Source organism: Saimiri boliviensis, chromosome X (assembly GCF_048565385.1).
Source record: "Saimiri boliviensis isolate mSaiBol1 chromosome X, mSaiBol1.pri, whole genome shotgun sequence".
NCBI lineage: Eukaryota > Metazoa > Chordata > Mammalia > Primates > Cebidae > Saimiri > Saimiri boliviensis.
The window spans coordinates 49527036-49546556 of NC_133470.1; the positions used below are offsets into that span (position 1 = coordinate 49527036).

At 43.3% G+C, this 19521-nt stretch overlaps 1 protein-coding gene across 2 annotated transcripts in view; it reads right to left on the reverse strand.

Moving 5' to 3' along the window:
- FAM120C (family with sequence similarity 120 member C) overlaps positions 1–18114 on the reverse strand; it is a 111999-nt gene extending 93885 nt beyond the window's left edge. The window contains exons 1-2 of one of the 2 annotated variants that reach the window (XM_039475351.2): positions 17063–18114; positions 271–7704 (exon numbers count right to left, since the gene is read on the reverse strand). In XM_039475351.2, coding sequence (XP_039331285.1) covers positions 7687–7704; positions 17063–17758 — 714 coding nt within the window. In that variant the 5' untranslated portion in view covers positions 17759–18114 and the 3' untranslated portion in view covers positions 271–7686. Of the gene's footprint in view, positions 1–270; positions 7705–17062 lie in introns of those variants that run through there. The other variant, XM_039475350.2, reaches the window with a different exon arrangement.
- Between the last annotated feature and the right edge of the window lie 1407 nt (positions 18115–19521).

Here is a 19521-nt window from a genome sequence, read left to right on the forward strand (position 1 = left end):
AGACACGTAAAGCTCTTGGAACAACAACTCAAGTGCTTAAGTGTGAGCAACTCCTTTGCAAACACAAAATAGTTACTGCAGCATTATTTGTAATAGGTGAAGACTGGAAACAACCTAATTAATTGCCCATCAATAAGGGTACTAGTTAAATAAATCATAATGTATATGTACAATGGAATAGTGTAAAGCCATAAAAAATAATGACAAAACTCTATACACATTAAAAAAAATCACCAATATATGGTAAATAATAAGTGCAAAGTACAGAACATTATGCATAGTATGATGTTTTTAAAAGGTATTTTTCGGGTAGAATATGTATATATGTAAAACGTGTATATATATAAAATGTATAACTATATATATTTGTTTTTATATCCATAGTATCTCTGAAAGAATACACAGCAAACTGCTAATATTGGTCCCCTCTGGGGAGGAGAACCTAGTGGCTGGGAAAGGGGTGGAATATATTTTATCATATATCCTTTTGTAACTTTTGAAGTTTTGTACCATGAATTATAAGTTATTCAAAAGATAAAATTACAGCTGAATAAAAGCAGAACATATTCAGGGCAAAAAAAAAAAAAAATGGCAGCATGTACAATGAAAAGTAATAGTCCTTTCATCCTCATTTCTTGGAAATAATCACCGTTCCAAGCCTCTCCCCTGAGTAGCCTGATTCAGTTAAGTCTAGGGTCAGGCTGGGAATCTGTTTTTAACAAGAACCCCAGATGATTTTCGTGATGAAGCAAGTTTAAGAAACACTTATCTAGTCAGATCACACAACATGGCAATTTATTCCCAATCTGCATTCAATCCTGACAGGGCAAAGAGCAACAATTACCATCAGAACAGTGAGCACTCTGGCTCCACTTACACATTTATCATCATTGCTACCACCTGTACGTGCCTGGCCCAAATTGGTCCAGTTTAGTCATTAACCTTGCAATTTTCCAGGAGAGTGAAACGATTTAGGAGAGATTCAGCTATAACACACTCAAACAACTGATCAGAAAAAATACCACATCTGAGTTTTAAAGAAAGCGAGAGTTGAGATTCTGAACAACCATCTATAGCTTTTAATTGCTGGTTCAATGTTCAGTTCAGTGAATAGGAGTTGAGAGCCTACTAAGTGGCAGGATGCAGACAGCACAAAGCACAATACTTACAATATGTGCATGAAGTTATGGAGCAGAGGTACCATGGGAATACAGTGGAAAGGCACCTAAACAGTCAGTGGGGTGATACTTTTTGAGAGGAAGTGATAGCTATTTATAAAACTCAGGGGAAAACAGCTCTCTGAGAAGACATGTCTCATTTCCAACCACAGGTAGTGTAAAGCAGTGGCTTACATACTGTCTTTCCCCAAACCAGAATTTGGTAGGTGGAGACCGGACCAAATAACCAGAGAGGATTGGTGTTTCTACTTGTTAAAATTTTTAGTTTTTTGAGGCAGGGTATCATTTCATCACCAAGGCTGGAATGAAGTGGCAGGATCATGGCTCACTGCAGCCTCCCTAAGAGCTGGGACTACAGGTATGCACCACCATGCCTGGTTACATTTTGATTTTGTGTAGAGACAGGGTCTTGCTATGTTGCCAGGCTGGTCTCAAACTCCTGGACACAAGCAATCTTCTTACCTTGGCTTCCCAAAGTGCTGGAATTACACGCATAAGCCACCGCACCTGGCCTGCTGTTCCTACTTTCTCTTCAACCTGAGCTCATAGTCCCCATTTTATGTATTTTACATTATGGCTCTTGCAGAAATATCTGAAGAGTATTTGATATTAAAAACAACCAGAAGTATTAATCACTAGAATGTAAGCCTCAAGAAGGCTAAGATTTTAAAAATCTGTTTTGTTCACTGCTGTTATCTCCAGAACATAGAATACTTTGCACAGAATAGGCAACCAATGAACTGTTTCAACTTTCAACCAATATGTCCTAAGCCAGGCACTCACATATGCCAGGCACCGATCTAGATATGGAGACAGATAAGTGAACAAGAGCCAGGTATAATTGACCTCATGGAACTGACTAGTGATTAATATTTCAAGACAGACACTGGATTAGGCATATTTCATTTATCTTTCTAACTCTGTGAAATGGGTATTAGATCGTTCATCCCCCTCCATCTCCTTTATTTGAACAGATAAAACAGAAGCTTGGAAAACTTTAATAACTTGTCCCAAATCACACAGCAATATGACAGTACTTGGATTTGAACAAATTAGGTCTGACTTCAAAATAATGCTCTTTCAGGGCTGGGCATGGTGGCTCATGCCTGTAATCCCAGCACTTTGGGAGGCAGAGGCAGAGGCAGGAGGATCGCCTGAGCCAAGGATTCCAGCCTGGGCAACACAGTGAGATACCATCTCTACCAAGAATTGTCTAAAAAATTAGCCAGGGATGATGGCACATGTCTGTGGTCTCAGCTACTTAGGAAGCTGAGGTGGGAGGATTGTTTGAGCCCAGGAGGTTGAGGCTGTAGTGAGCCAAGATCATGCACTGCACACAATCTGAGCAAGAGTGAGACCCTGTCTCTAAATAAATAAATAAATAATGCTCTTTCCATGAAGTACATTGTTTCTCAAATAAACGGAACTGGAAAACTGGGCACAAAGTAACCTGAGATCAACTCACAAGTCATACAGTAAACACAAGGGCATAAAAAAAGTAACTAGATCGTAAGCCCATTAGTGGCAGAATTATGTCAGCACTCCGCCTGGACTGGAAAAAGAGTATAATAAATGCTTGTTACAGTAACTCCAAACTAGAGGCAATACTGCTTTCTGACCTCTAGTACCTGACTTCCTCCAGCTCGTCCCATATTCCCTCAAGTCCCTCTACCATGCTAAATACACCAAACTAGTGACTGACGTGGGCAGAGTTCTGTGGACTATCTTCTCTACCTGTTTTCACCAAGGCAAAAAGAAATCGGACATAACAAGGAGCATCACCTTGTAAGAAGAGGGCGGAATGGATTATGTGTAAGTCTGGTTCAGCAATAGAAATACAAATGACTTTCAACTGGAAGGCCATGTACCTTGAAGTCTAACTACTAAAGAAGTACAGACTGAAACTACTGTTGATGCAAATATGCATCACTACATTGTGGAGTTCAACAACCAACCATTAAGAAACCAGACTGATAATCACAAAGCTAAAGAATAATGTATAAAAAAAAGATAGCAGCTATCAGGAAGCCCAGCGAATTCCAGGAAACACTGATAAAGTGGCATTCCCTCTCAACTGTAGGAATTTCAATTATCTACACGCACATACATGGTAGTCTTTGCCATGGAATACGGCAGTCAAGCTAGAAGTAGTGGAATACTGATCCAGCATTCAGTATACACTATTAGGGGTACTAATTTTGTGAGTACCCAATTTTAGTACTTGTTCTTTTTTGTTCTGAAATGGAGTGTTGCTCGTTACCCAGGCTGTAGTACAATGGCGTGGTCTCGGCTCACTGAAACCTCCACCTCCAGGTTCAAGCAATCTTCCTGCCTCGGCCTCCGTAGTAGCTGGGATTACAGGTGCCCACCACCACGCCTGGCTAGTTTTTGTATTTCTAGTAGAGAGAAGGTGTCACCATATTGGCCAAGCTGCTCTCGAACTCCTGACCTCAGGTGATCCACCCACCTCGGCCTCCCAAAGTGCTAGGATTACAGGCGTGAGCTACTGCGCCCGGCCCAATTTTAGTATTCTTCTTCTTTGGCTGCCAGAAGCCAGCCCATGTCTGCAGATGAAACTTTCCATTACATTTAAGAACAAAAGGAAAAACTTGCATTTTTAAAAAACCTGTTTTGTCAACTACGGGCTGGAAACTGTACTTTGATTGGCATCCAGTGAACCTATGGTCAGAGTTTGTTGGGACAAGTCATGGGCAAGTCACTTAGCTTCTTCATCTGCAAAATGGAGATTTAGCTAATTCCTACCCAAGTCTAAGACTTAGAATTTATAATAAAATATCTGGCACAGACTCTGAAAAAGTCGTTATGAAAGTCTGTCCTGCAGAGATGAAGTTTGTGGTATGCACTATCGTCTGAAGGTCCTCAGAAATAATTTGATACAAGCAGATACCAAAATAGGCACTTGTTCAGCCCAAAGTGAATCTACACGACTGAAAAGTCAGAGGTCACATGAAAAGTATCCTCAGGAGTAAGAGAGTGAGAATCCAAGGGAGCCAAGGGAGCCTCTGGGTTACCTCAGAAAGGAGAACATGAAGCACAAAGACAATGATCACATGAAATTTCGAAGAGTCCTCGGACTAGGGGCTGTAAATGCTTATAGGGATGGGCAGCTAACATGAATGAAGGGGCTGAGTAAATAAAAATTAACTTCCAGAAATGTAATTTTTGGCCAGGCATGGTGGGTAATCCCAGCACTTCTCGAGGCTGAGGCAGGAGGATTGCTTGAGAGGCCAGGATTTTGAAATTAGCCTGAGTAACCCAGCAAGACCCTGTCTCAAAAACAAACAAAACTTAAGTCAGCTGGATGTGGTAGCACATGCCACTAGTCCTAGCTACTGGGGAGGCTGAGGTGGAAGGACTGTTTTGAGTCCAGGAGTTCAAGGTTATAGTAAGCCATGTTCACACCACTGCACTCCAACCTGGACAACAGAGCAAGACCTTGTGTTTAAAAATAAAAAACACACACACAGATATGTAATTTTTATTTAAGCTGTGGGTGTTAATATATACATGCAAAATACTGGAGTTTACATTTCAAATTAAAAACAAGCGAAAAACTGGAAAATTTATCATTACACTTTTTTTGTAGTTTATTCTCCTTTGACTTGGAGCTGGAGGCCCGACACACTGACGTGCCAAGAGGTCAATGTTAGGTCTCATATTTTTGTGTTACAACACGCAGCACAGAATTGAGCCTTGAATGCTTTTACTTCAAGTGACTAATATGATCCCATTTCATAATAAAAACAGCTATTTAGAAATGTAGGCATTTCCAAACACAGACGTTTGGCATAGTATTTTTTATATTTCGGTAACTTCCAAGATATTTGTAGAATTCAGCATTTCGATGACATCATGCTTCATTTTCAGTACCAAGGCACAGTAATTCAGAATCTCCATTGTAGTTCTTCTTTCATACGCTAAACACTGAGAAAGGCTAATTGAACAATATTAGTTCATTTTCACCAAATATGTCAGAGAACCTTTTCTGGAATTCAACAGAGAACTCCACAACTGTGGGAATGTAATTCAGGCCATCACTTTCAATTCTTGGAAACCAATTTCAGCAAAGGAAAGTCAGCCAGTTTATCTCTTGCCAAATGAGTTTCCCAAAGGCATAAAATTATGCCTTTGCTAGGAAGCAAGCACAACCATACATTTGTGAAGGTATTTCTGAACAACACTGTTTTCATTCATAGTGTCTAGATGAGTTGTAAAATCAACCAAATAAGCCAAATATTTTATTTCAATTTTTGCGGGTGTGGTGAATGCCCTTTGGATGCCAAGTCATTTTTTTCAGTATCTCGAGTACCATGCCTCAACTAAGCCAATCAACCTCCATGTAATAAGGCAGATTTCTATAACATGCACTTAATAATTCACCAAGCAAAGTATTCAATTGTGGTGCAAACCACAATGTTAATTACTAGTTCCTGATCTGACCGATTCATTTTAAACTTTTTAGCAGAAATGGCTTTAAGTTTAGGTCCCTGGAAAGTTTCTGCTTCAAATTTCTTGGTTCCAACAGTTTTTACACTATTGCAGAAGCACAATCTGTAGTCATACTTACTAATTTTGATCAATTGATATTAAAAACCTCAAGACTTTTTCCATCACACAAAATCCAGGTATTTCCAGATGTACCTGTGATGAGTCCAAGAGTTAGGTTACATCAAATTCTTTTTTTTTTTTTTTTTTTTTTTTTTTTGAGACGGAGTTTCGCTCTTGTTACCCAGGCTGGAGTGCAATGGCACGATCTCGGCTCACCGCAACCTCCGCCCCCTGGGTTCAGGCAATTCTCCTGCCTCGGCCTGAGTAGCTGGGATTACAGGCACGTGCCACCATGCCCAGCTAATTTTTTGTATTTTTAGTAGAGACGGGGTTTCACCATGTTGACCAAGATGGTCTCGATCTCTCGACCTCGTGATCCACCCGCCTCGGCCTCCCAAAGTGCTGGGATTACAGGCTTGAGCCACCGTGCCCGGCCTACATCAAATTCTTCACACATGAATCATACCTAAGTGCAGTGGCTCTCAAACTTTAGCATGTATCAGAATCAGCTGGAGGGCTTGTTGAAATGGATCCACAAGCTCCCCTACCTTTCCCTCCAGTTTCTGATTCCGTAGGTCTGATGGAGTAGGGGCCTGAGAATGCATATTTCCAACATGTTTCCAGATAGCACAGTGCTGTTTGTCCAGGACCATACTTTGAGAATCACTGGCTAGGTATACGGCTAAATGTATAGCTACGTGGATGGAGTTTTTAAATGCTGTAACCAGCTGCTATCTAAATCTCCAAGAATAATTTACCTTTTTGACTAAAAATCTGTCCCAAGAACGTTTAGCCATCAACATTTGACATCTTGAGCAAAAGTATTTCCTACCTGTGCAAATGCTTGTTTATAACATAATTTCTGCTGTACTCAACAAACACTTTTATAAAACTACTGCATAAAAAAGGCTTTCAAGCCCTGGCAATTATTTCATTTAATACATAATTGCCTTTTGTGGCATTGCTTATTTTATCTGTATCCAGAAATATAGCCTGTTGAAATTCCAAGTACATTTTTAAGTTCTTTTCATTTCAGCACTCATCATTTTTGTATACTGATATTTCTTTCCTTTTGTTTTTTAAGATGGAGGTTCACTCTTGTTGCCCAGGCTGGAGTGATCTCGGCTCACCACAACCTCCGTCTCCTGGGTTCAAGTGATTCTCCTGCCTCAGCCTCCCGAGTAGTTGGGATATAGGTCTGCGCCACCACGCCTGGCTAATTTTGTATTTTTAGTAGAGACAGGGTTTCTCCATGTTGGTCAGGCTGGTCTCGAACTCCCAACCTCAGGTGATCCACTCGCCTCAGCCTCCCAAGGTGTTGGGATTATAGGCGTTAGCCACCATGCCTGGCCATATACTGTTATTTCTTACCATGGTTTACTTTTAAATGGTATCTTAAATTGCAGTCTTTCAACAGACACATTTTATTTAGATGTATATGAAAATTCATCAATTCCACATAGAAACAAGCTCTCTCCTATTCTTTAAATATGTGAACTTCTTTCATAAAAAAATTTTTTTTCACTTTGCACAGATGTGGGTATGAGAAATATTTCATGTCATCAAAAATGTTATTTAAAAAGAACAAGCACAACAATCAATGGTGTTTCAGTTATCTATTTCTGTGTAACAAATTAGCCCCCAAACTTAGTGGCTTAAAACAACATTTATTATCTCATAGTATCTGCAGGCATGGCTTAGATGGGTCCTCTGGCTCAAAGTCTCTTACAGGCTTCAATCAAGGTGCCAGCCAGGGCTGCAGTCATCTCAAGGCTCGCCTGGGGAAGGATCCGCTTCCAAGCTCACTCACGTACATGGTTGTTGGCAGCAATTCAGTTCCTTGTGGGCTGTAGTTGGACTGAGGGCCTCAGTTCCTCACTGAGTGTTGGCTGGAGGCTTCCCCCAGTTTCTTGTCCTGTGGGCCTCTCCATAGGGCAGCTCACAACATGGCAGCTTGCTTCATCAGAGTGATCAAGCAAGAAGAGCCAAAGAGAGAGAGAGAGAGAGAGTGCAAACAAGATGGAAGTCACCGTTTTTTATAACCTTATCTTGGAAGTGACATCCCATCACTTTTGTTGTAGTCTGCCCATCAGAAGCAAGTCACTAGGTCCAGCCCACAAACAGAGAGGCAGGAAGAGATTACAAAAGGGTGTGAATACCAGGAGGTGGGAATCATTGGGAGCCAATGTAGAAGATGTCTACCATAAGTGACAAGTGGCACTTCATCACTGTGGCAGGGAGACACTTGGTGCTGTAGAGACCAATAAATGAAGACCATGTGGTTGACCAAATGGGGTCAACCAGTGTTTCCAGAGGATCTGATATTTCAGTAGTTGGAAAGAGACTTTTTTTGCAACATTTCACAATTTTTAAAAGTTGGCAACAAATTCATACTTATTAAAAAAGAAGTGTACTCATATAATGCAAGTTAAATGACAGCAGGAAATGATAATCATTCAATTCATTCAACCAGATGATGCCTTAATATTCAGTCCAAGTGCATTATTTGATTTCAGATCCTGGTGAACACTATTGATCAATGAAAATAAATAAAGTTCTTTCAAAAAGAAAAGGAAAAAAATGTGAGGGCCAATGCAAAAATAAGATTCATGAGCCACATCTGGCCTATGGGCTGCCAGTTTGTCATCTTTGCCATACCTTTGTAATTTCCTCATGTAATACAGATGAATGGGCAAGGGTTTTGCTTCTGGTATGCAAATCCTAGTTTCTGCCACTTCTATTGGTTATATACCTGGGTCTAAAGATAAGGACCAGAGAAATGATCCTGGGGACTTTCCTCTACTAGAGCTCCTGGAAGGGTAGGGTACCATGTTTTGTACCCCTGATTTGAACACTCCTTATCTCATTTCCCTACTTTTCTCCACAGCATTTCCTATGTCACAAAACATATTTGCCCATTTATCTTGTTTGTTGTCTATCTTCTCCATTAGAATATAAGTTTCATGAGGTCAGTAATCTGTTTTATTCACTGCTGTATCCTCACAATCTTGAACTTTGCCTGGCACACAGTAGGAGTCCAATAAATATTGGCTGAGTAAATGAATTCCACTGTTCATAGTACTTAGCACAGTGTCTGGCAGAGAGCAGATGCTCAAAAATGTTAATTGAACTGAAAAGCATTGTCCTGATAAGAAAAATGGGGTGAAATGAGGCTAGATAATGGTAGGCAGATCATGAAGGCATGCCATGGCATGCCATGCTAAGCTTAGCATGAGATGATCAATGTCCAACCTACTAGGCACACGGGATATTTTATAATTTTTTTTGTAGGGTCTTACTCTGTCGCCCAGGCTGCAGTGCAGTAGTGCAATCTTGGCTCACTGCAACCTCAACCTCCCAGGCCCAAGCAATCCTCTTGCTTCAGCCTCCCGAGTAGCTGGGACTACAGGCGCGCTCCACCATGCCCTGCTACAAGATATTTTAGTCAATATAACAGTAGCTGGCAGTTATATGGTATTTACTACATGCCATATGATGTTCTAAGCATATTACTTATGTTAAATCACTTAACGCTCAAAACAAAATTCGCGATGTAGGTATTACTGCTAAACTGAGGCACAGAGCAAGTAACTTGCCTAAGCTTACATAACGAGTACTTAGAAGCATAAGGATCTAAACCCAGGCAGTATGGCTCCAAGGCCTGTGTTGTCAGCCATTATGCTACACAAACTAAATATAAGAAAAAGTGTTCTGGAAAAAATTATTAAAATGTAACAATAAAAGTGCAACTATACTGTTTTGAGATATGTTGAAGATGAAGGATTTTGGTGTCAAATATCTTTAGGTCCAAATCTGGGTCCAACCACGTTCTAGCAGTGCAAGCAGACAGTGACTACACTAAGCCTGTTTTTTTTTTATTTTTTTTTCTTCGATAAAAAATAGAGATTTAGTCCAGACGTGGTGGCTCACGCCTGTAATCCCAGCACTTTGGGAGGCTGAGGCGAGTAGATCACCTGAGGTCAGGAGTTCGAGACCAGCCTGGCCAACACGGTGAAACCCCGTCTCTAATAAAAACACAAAAATTAGCTGGGCATGGTGGTGTGCACCTGTAGTCAAAGCTACTCAGGAGGCTGAGGCAGGAGAATCACTTGAACCCAGGAGGTGGAGGTTGTAGTGAGCCGAGATCACGCCACTGTACTACAGACTGGGCCACAGAGCAAGACTCCGTCTCCCAAAAAAAAAAAAAAAAAAAAAAAAAAGACATTTAATCTGTCACAGGAGTAAAGGGAAAAATAGAGATTAATACCTCTCCTGATGGGTGGGTGTGAGGATTAAATAAGTGGCAGCTATTATTACTACCATCAAAGGGGAATATAGTCAGTCTATAAACGCATTGCTAAGCAGCTACAAAACTTCTGGGTAACAGGAGTTTGGCAATTCAGTTTGCAATCTGAGTTCATTTAGATAGAATTAACATATACCATTGTATAACACTGATCCTAAATTCTTCCTTATCTGATTTGTAAAGGCAAACCACCAATCTCTCCTCTCAGCAAACATCATTTTATATACGTCAAGTATATAGAGCAAATCTCTGCCCTTACGGAACTCATTTAAAAGAGAATTATGTGATATGAAAATACGACGACAGAGCAAAAAATATGAGAGCGGTAAGAACAGAGTACTCTGGTAGTCAAGGGAAGTCATCATTTACGCTGGCTAGGAAAGATTCTATTGTGATAACTTTTGAGCAGGAATAAGGAGGAATTTGCTATGCAAAGGTCAAGATAAACCTAAGAAAAATACTATGAGAGAAGACATTGGTATGTCTAGGAAACTAAGAAAACACAGAATGGTCGGAACAGGGGTGGGCAGAGGTTAGCACCAGCTGTAAGTCTGAAGAGAGTTTGGGATCAGATTGTGAAGGGCACCATCTGCCATGCTGAGAAGTTTGGACTTGGTAGTAGAATAGGCAAATACATCTTTGGGCATGTAACAGTGTCAACTTTTGTTTTCAGAATGGTGTCCCTGGCAGCAGTATGGCAGATGGAGTCCAGAGAGTGTTATGGTAAAGGGAACAAGTTGACACTGTCTTCTTGGTTCAGATAAGAAATTTCGGCAGCCTGAACTAAAGCAGTGGGGGTGGAAACAGACAGAAGTAGCTGGACTCAGGAGACATTTCTGACGTAGAGCTCAAAAGATCCGATGACCAAGTAAATGTGGCAAGTGACAGAACAGTGAAGAATTGAGGACTCCACGGCTTCTGGTTTGAATCTGATGAAAGACACCATTCATAGAAAAAGAGAATACCAGAAGTAGAACAAGTTTTGGGGAAACATAATGAGTTCTATTTTGGGTATATTTTAGTTTAAGTGACCTAAAAGATATCAAGTAGTAGAGAACTGAAAAGATGTGCTGAAACTTCACGAGAGGTGAAGGGTAGAGATAGAGCAATAGGATTCATCAGAATTTAATTAGTACTTAAAGCCACAACAATGGATGAGACTGCTCAGGAAACAAAAGTAGGAGAATATGACTAGGACAGAATCCTTGAGGGCACCAACATTTAAAGAAGCAGGCAGAGGAGGAATAAGGAAAAGAGAACTAGAGGGTTACAAGGAGAATCAGAAGTGAGTTGGATTCTGAAATCCAAGGAGGATCGTTCAAGAATAGGATAGTTTGATGATATTAATTATCTTAAAGAGGACCTAGAAAGGCTAAGAATGGAGACACATGCAGCAGCTTCAGAGTGGTGACGTCAGATGTAAAGTGGCACTAGGCTAGGAAGTGCGAATTAATACAATCTTCATTTTCAAGAATGGTGAATAGAGAAGAAAGGAGATAAAGATAATGGCTCGAAGGAATTAGAAAATAAAGGGGAAGTTTTTGTTTTTCAAAGATTATTTGTGCATGCTGTAAGTGAAAGAAACCAGAGATGCAGAGACTCAAACTGTAGAAAGGACAGGGTTTGCTACTTTTGAATTCCTGTAACACCACAGTATGACTCACTGGCACTTGGCTTACACATTTGCCTTGTATTGGCAGTTATTGTACGTTTAGCAATGCCGGCACAAACAAAGTGCTTAAAAAAAAGATCTACTTATGGCCGGGCGCGGTGGCTCACGCCTGTAATCCTAGCACTTTGGGAGGCTGAGGTGGGTGGATCACCTGAGGTCAGGAGTTCAAGACCAGCTTGGCCATCATGGTGAAACCCCATCTTTAAAAAAAAAAAATCGGCCAGGCGCGGTGGCTCAAGCCTGTAATCCCATCACTTTGGGAGGCCGAGGCGGGTGGATCACGAGGTCAAGAGATCAAGACCATCTTGGTCAACATGGTGAAACCCCGTCTCTACTAAAAATACTAAAAATTAGCTGGGCATGGTGGCGTGTGCCTGTAATCCCAGCTACTCAGGAGGCTGAGGCAGGAGAATTGCCTGAACCCAGGAGGCGGAGGTTGCGGTGAGCTGAGATCGCGCCATTGCACTCCAGCCTGGGTAACAAGAGCAAAACTCCGTCTCAAAAAAAAAAAAAAAAAAAAAAAAAAAAAAAAAAAAATCTACTTATAATTGTTTTTCTTCAATGTTATGTATGTATCTATGCATATTATCTAGCCAATAAGAGTGTACAATCTTAAGAATGTACAAAACGAGCCGGGCGCGGTGGCTCAAGCCTGTAATCCCAGCACTTTGGGAGGCTGAGGCGGGTGGATCACGAGGTCGAGAGATCGAGACCATCCTGGTCAACATGGTGAAACCCCGTCTCTACTAAAAATACAAAAAATTAGCTGGGCATAGTGGCACCTGCCTGTAATCCCAGCTACTCAGGAGGCTGAGGCAGGAGAATTGCCTGAGCCCAGGAGGCGGAGGTTGTGGTGAGCCAAGATCGCGCCATTGCACTCCAGCCTGGGTAACAAGAGTGAAACTCCGTCTCAAAAAAAAAAAAAAAAAAAGAATGTACAAAACGAAGGAAACAGGATGGTGGGACTGTGGAATCTTTGAGCAATATAAATCTAGAACAAGAATGTTTATCCACCACTCCCTAGTACTTACAACAAAGAAAAATTATTTTACCTCTTGGTATCTCAGTTACTCAACTGTAAAATGGGGAGATTACCATGCACCTTACCAGCTCTTGAGGATTAATCGAGATTTTTTTTTTTTTTTTTTTTTTCCCAGATGGATAGTCTCCCTCGGTTGCCCAGCTGGAGTGCAGTGGGGCGATCTTGGCTCACTGCAACCTCCACCTCCCAGGTTCAAGCGATTCTCCTGCCTCAGCCTCCTGAGCATCTGGGATTACAGGTGCATGCCAACACACCCAGCTGATTTTTGTATTTTTAGTAGAGACGGGGTGTTTCCCCACGTTGGTCAGGCTGGTCTCGAATTCCTGACCTCGTGATCCACCCACCTCAGCCAAAGTGCTGGGATTACAGGTGTGAGCCACCACGCCCAGCCTAAACACTTTTTTTTTCTCTTGCAACTTTGTATCCCAGGAAATAAATGAGATACTTTTAAAGCATTTAATATACACCTTGTAGCCTAAGAAGTAATTACTATTTTGATTATTTTCCAACCATTAGAGCATCTGGAAAAGTCATTGACTTTTCAGAATGTCTATGACTAAGGGTAACTAAACAATCAGGAAGCATAGCAGCCATTGCTTATCGTATTCTAGAGAGCCAAAGCACAAAATGGTATCTGTTCTCAAAGTCTAGTTATTCATATGCCACCAACATGATTTCTGCCATATCCAAGTACCACAACTTAATATCTTTCTTTAAATCAACTCATTTTATGTAATCATACCCATTCTAAAAAGGTACAGCTGTGAAATGGAGGGTTTGATGTGATGATCGGTTTTTTCTAATTACACAGTAACCATTAAAACAAAGCATTCATTCCCTTAATTACCCTAAATCATCTCTTGAATCACAATCTAAAACTGCTTTAGGTTGCTCTGTTTCTGAGACCCTTAGGAAGCAATCAGGAAGCAATTTGTGGGTTTACTTAATTTTCCTTCTACCGATTATCATTTACAAAGGTTTGAAGAGCATATAATGAAACCAGCCAAATGATAAAATTCATCCCAACAATATACACTGGATCTTTTTAAGTCCGAAGTTGCCTAAAGCTAAACAGACAACACAGCAACTTATCTATTATTTCATCCTTCTACCTCTACTTTCTGTATCACAAATGAAAATGAGACTGGGAATAAAGGCCCATCTTGTGGTCTAGCCTGAAGAACAGAAACCAAAGAGGGGAGACAGACAGTAGTGGGTTTTGTTCTGAAGCACTGACATTCAGTCAAAAAAAAATAGTAGGCATGCAGATCATTCAAGTGAAAAATTCCCACCTTCCACACAGTACAACACTCCTCTGAAAAGGGAAACCACAATCTACTATTAATCAATAGCTTTTCAGTCTATGATATAATCCAGGTTGTTCTTCATCGTTCCAATAACAACAAAAAACTCACTGATCAGAACCAGGAGAGTACTTCACTCATTGATAACATCGATAGACACTTTAGATATGAAATTTTGGAGCTGGTCTTAAATCCATTCTATCAAGAGCCACACTATCCACTTAAAAAGTCATTCCTACAATCCATTCTCTTAGGATCATTGACCTATTCATTATGGAAAAAAAACAATGTATCCTGCACTCAAAGTACTGAGAACATTATGGAAAATACGAAAAGATCAGGGTTTGTTATAATGTAGCACAGGGAGTAAGAGTTATATATTCCTCAAGAGTGGTTCTAAGGACTGAAGGAAGAGGACTGCTGGGAATTTTCCCCCAACATTTTATTATGAAAAACTCCAAACATATGGCAAATTGAAGTAATTTTACAGTGAACATCTGAATACCCATGACTGAGATTCTACCATTTTTACTGTACCATATTTATCACATATCCATCTATTCAATCCATCTTTATTAACTGCTAGGATTTTAAAAATGAGACTGTGGCGAAGTATGACAAAAATATACTAAGGGCTGCTTCTCAAAAGATTTTGCCTGATGGGGCATATAAACAAAAAGCTTTGGAAACCACAAACCCATACTCAGTGTTCAACCCTCCTGCCAACCTCCAATCAAAATCTATTCAGAGCTCACAACTGGCTATTTGAGTATCCACATCCTTGTCCACTATCTGAACTCTCTTCAGCCCTCTTCGTGGCTTAGCACCAATCGGTGAAGCCTTCCCCAACTTTCACTCCCTTGCTCAGAATTAACCATGCCCCCAAGGGGCCACGTTTCATCATTTGCAATTAGCCCACCGTATCTGCCATTTATTATCTCTTTCACTAAACCTTGTCCTCCTCGAGGACAGGATACCCTTATTTACCTCTGTCTTCAGCAAGCAACTAGTACTTAGCCTACAGCAAGCACTCAATAAAAGAGTAAGTGAATGACCTTAACCGTCTTTACCCAGGAGCCAAGAGTTTGGCCGAGTGTGGAAATGATCTAATCAGAGTGGCACTTTAGAATGATTCATTTTAGAGCAGCACTGTTGTTTAGAGTATGAGCTCTGGAGGTAAACCACATAGGCAGAAATCTCAGTCCTGCCACTTATCTCTGCGTGACTTTGGGTAAGCTTCTAAGCCCATGCCTCAGTTTCCTCATTTGGAAAACAGATAATACTGCTTCATAGGTTATCGTGAGGATCAAATGAGTTAATTTTTTTTTTTAAAGAAGCACATAGTACCTGACGCATAGTAAATATTCCATCAATGTGGTCACTATTGCCAGCAACCAGGTTAATAACAACGAGTTAAAAGTCCTTAAAAGCCTGGGTGGCAGCAGTGAAAACGGAGTGGCAAGAAAAGCCATGAACAAAGAATCTACCTTAAAATGTTCAGTCAGAAGAGCAACCAAAGGGTCTGTTTTTCTTTTTCTTTTTTTTTTTTTAAACCTTGTATGTTTGAGATAGCTCACAATTGGATTTGTTTAAATTAAAACAACTATAATCTAGCCACTCTAGGCAGATTTTGATGCTGAAAACGAGTCTAGCATGACTGGACTCCAGCCACAAGCTCTATAACCACTGCAAGCTTCTCTACGTCTTTTAGTCTCCGAGCTAAAATTTCTTTCATCACTGCAGCCGACACCACTTCTTTACCGATTCCCACAATCCCCTGTTCTGTCTAAGTGTAAGGACAACCCCCAAGAACCTTGGTTGGGGAAATAGGTTTGCGGTTTCATTCTACCCAACCCTGTACTACTTTTCTTTTTCTTCTTCCTGCTCACCTCCTTTACTTCTCAAGCCTTGCTATTCTCTACACGTAGGAACTTGAAACCTAAGAGTATGGGAAAGCAACAGAGCAATAGCAGTGGTGCCAAGAACTGGGGATGCTGCCAAGCTGTTCCCCAGGCCCCATATGCAGTGACCCAACTACATGCAGATTGGACTTAACTGCCTATGGGGCTTTGCACACTTGATATTCCTTTTTGCTTCTGCTCGTTTTCTTCCTCCCACTTAAAGCAACCTCCTCCCAAGCTTGTGACTCATTCAAAGCCAATCCATCTTTGAAGACACAGGTGAGGTCCGACTTCTTCAGGGAAGCCTCCCCTGACCACTTCAGTCCAAAGATATCCCACCACCCCCACATACAGAAAACAGGAACTGTACTTACTGTCTGGACCATAAGGCATAATCACATACAAATTGATAAAATTAAATGTTTCATGTGTATACATTTGACTTTCCAAGGGTATGACCAGTGTCTCACATAACTTTAAAACCCTTACACTCAGTGCATTAATACCTGTTGAACAGTGACTGAATCAGTGGGATTTTGTTTATGTGTTTAGGCTAAGGCAGGAGGAAGAAGACGCATGTTGAAATGAAAAAGGCTGAATGGACAGATGGGTTAAAAAACAGCAGTGGGTGAAGATGGAAACAACGTAGAAGAAAGGTGGTCAGTGCACACCTGCTTAAGTGATTTGCTGCGAGGCTGGAAAAGAGATACAGGGGAGAGATGTCAACAGGAAAAAGCAGGGTAAAGGCATTTCAGCTCGAGGCAGCAAACAGGAGAAAGGAGAGGCTACAAAAGAAATTCTGCCTAGATTCTGCTCAAATCTAGCGGTAGGCCAATTGGATAAGGTAGGCTAAAGCGAGCTACTGGGATGATATGAGTAGAGATATGGCCATGTAGGTGAGTGAATCCGTAGGGGGTGGCATGAAGGGGGAGGTAAATGGTAGAGGGTAGTTAGGCAGGTAGGTTAGCTGCCGGGCGGGTAGGTGGGTAGATGGGAGGCAGGGTAGCGGGTAAGTGGGTAGGTGGTTAGGTGTTTAGTTGGGAGGGAATAGGTGTGGGGCGTGTTATTTAAGATCCGGCCCCTCCCTCACCTTGACCCGGAAGCGGATGAGTGCTAGCCTCACGCAGTGGCTCAGGCAGGCCGGTGGCAGGAACCAGGCCCGCGGTGGAGGGGTGCCCTTGTTGCCCACGTGTCCCACGATCAGTTGCGCTGTCTGCCGCTCGGCCTGGCACCGACGGCCCCACTCAGCCAGCCGGTCCTTGCCCAGGCCCCCGGGAAACATGACCACGAGCTCCAGGCCGTCGCCGCCAGGATAGGCACAAGCCTGGCACAGCGCTGACAAGTAGCCCAGCATGGCGTTCCATTGGCCGCCACACACCCAATCCGTCTGGTAGCCGCCGTAAAGCCGCGGCAGCGCCGAGCCGGCGTCCACCAGCACCCGGGCCCCGGGCAGCGGAGGGGGCGGCGGCGGCAGCGGAGGGTGCAGCCCTGGCTGCGCCTGGCCGTGATGGTGGAAGTGGTGAGCGGGGTGCTGGTGCCGAGTCGGCCCCGCGCCCCCGGAGAAGGCACCCAAGGCAGGCGGGAGCGGCGGTTGCAGAGGCGCGGAGCCCCTGGCGGCGCGTGGAGCCCCGGGTGCCAGGGCTGCCGTCGGTGGCAGCTGGCGGTGCAGGTGCTGCTGCTGCTGCTGCTGGCGCGAGACCGTGCGCGCGAGTTTGAGGAGGTCCACGGGCACCACGGCCCCGGGACAGCGCTTCTCCAGGAACTCTTGGAAGCCCTGGACACCCATGCTTCGTCGGTGGGCAGATGAGATAGCAGCTGCGCGAGCAGGCTAGGCGAAGATATATGGGCGCGAAGCTGGGGGCGGGCGCGTGCGCACTCCGCGGGGGGCGAAGGGGGGACGGGAAAAGGATTCCCGAGGGGAGGGGTGAGGAAGCGAGGGAATGAGGGCGGGGAGGGGAGGAAACCACAAATTGGATTTGGGTGCAGAGAAGGGGAGAGGCAGACTGGACTCGGGAGAGGCTGGGAGGATAAAAGCTAGTCACTTCTCTCTCTTCTCCTCTCCGACCGCTCTTCCTCCAGCTTCAGAAGGGGTGAAGCCTCTTTCTTCCACCTCCGGGAGCCATGTTGCGTCGTCTTCTCGGTGGTACACGCTTTCTAGCTGGAGGAAGGGGAGCGAGGAGGGGCGGGGCGGGGCGGGGAGAGGGGCATCCTGGTAGTTGTAGTCTTCTCTATGGCTTTGGTATGTAGTCGAGGAACCAGACTACCACCCTTCTCAGCCCTTGGGCTCACGGGGTCACAGGAGGCGAGGCGTGATCTATCAGTGTTTAGGATTTGCACTCCAACTCGTTGCATCCTACTGAGTTGCTTAGGTTATTCACTGCTTTTTCCAGGAAGAAGAGTTTTGGGGGAAGGATTGATGCATCATGGGAATGGAAGTTAGAGTGGATTGACTGAATTAAGCTAAAGTGAGCTAAAACTACCCGGGAGGGAGGGTTTTCCCCTTACTGGAAAAGATGCTATTTAAAAAGCTGTTGCTCCCAGTTAAGAATGATAGAACTGGGCTGGGCGCGGTGCCTCACGCTTGTAATCCCAGCACTTTGGGAGGCCGAGGTGGTTGGATCACGAGGTCAGGAGTTCGAGACCAGCCTAGCCAATATGGCGAAACCCCGTCTCTACTAAAAATTCAAAAATTAAGCCGGGCGCGGTGGCTCAAGCCTGTAATCCCAGCACTTTGGGAGGCCGAGGCGGGTGGATCACAAGGTCGAAAGATCGAGACCATCCTGGTCAACATGGTGAAACGCCGTCTCTACTAAAAATACAATAAAACTAGCTGGGCATGGTGGCGCGTGCCTGTAATCCCAGCTACTTAGGAGGCTGAGGCAGGAGAATTGCCTGAGACCAGGAGGCGGAGGTTGCGGTGAGCCGAGATCGTGCCATTGCACTCCAGCCTGGGTAACAAGAGCGAAAATCCGTCTCAAAAAAAAAAAAAAAAAAAAAAATACAAAAATTAGCTGGGCGTAGAGGCGCATGCCTGTAGTCCCAGCTACTCGGGAGGCTGGGGCAGGAGAATCGCTTGCAATCAGAGATTGTAGTGAGCCGAGATCGGGCCACTGCACTCCAGCCTGGTAACAGAGCAAGACTCCATCTCAAAAAAAAAAAAAAGATGAAACTGGCCGGGCTTGGTGGCTCACGCCTGGAATCCACCACTTTGGGAGGCCGAGGCGAGCGAATCACGAGGTCAAAAGATCGAGACCATCCTGGTCAACATGGCGAAACCTCGTCGCTACTAAAAATACAAAAATTAGCTGGGCGTGGTGGTGAGTGCGGAGGCGAAGGCCGGAGAATTGCTTGAACCAGAGAGTCGGAGGTTGCAGTGAGCGGAAATTGCACCACTGCTACACTCCAGCCTGGGCGTCTCAAAAAAAACCAAAAGATGAAACTGACATTATTTACTTGCCTAAGGCAATGCGGAGACAAAGTGAAATCGAATATCCTTGCCTTCAGGATCTCTTTGGGCTAGGAGATAATTACCAACGCAAATTACAAGTT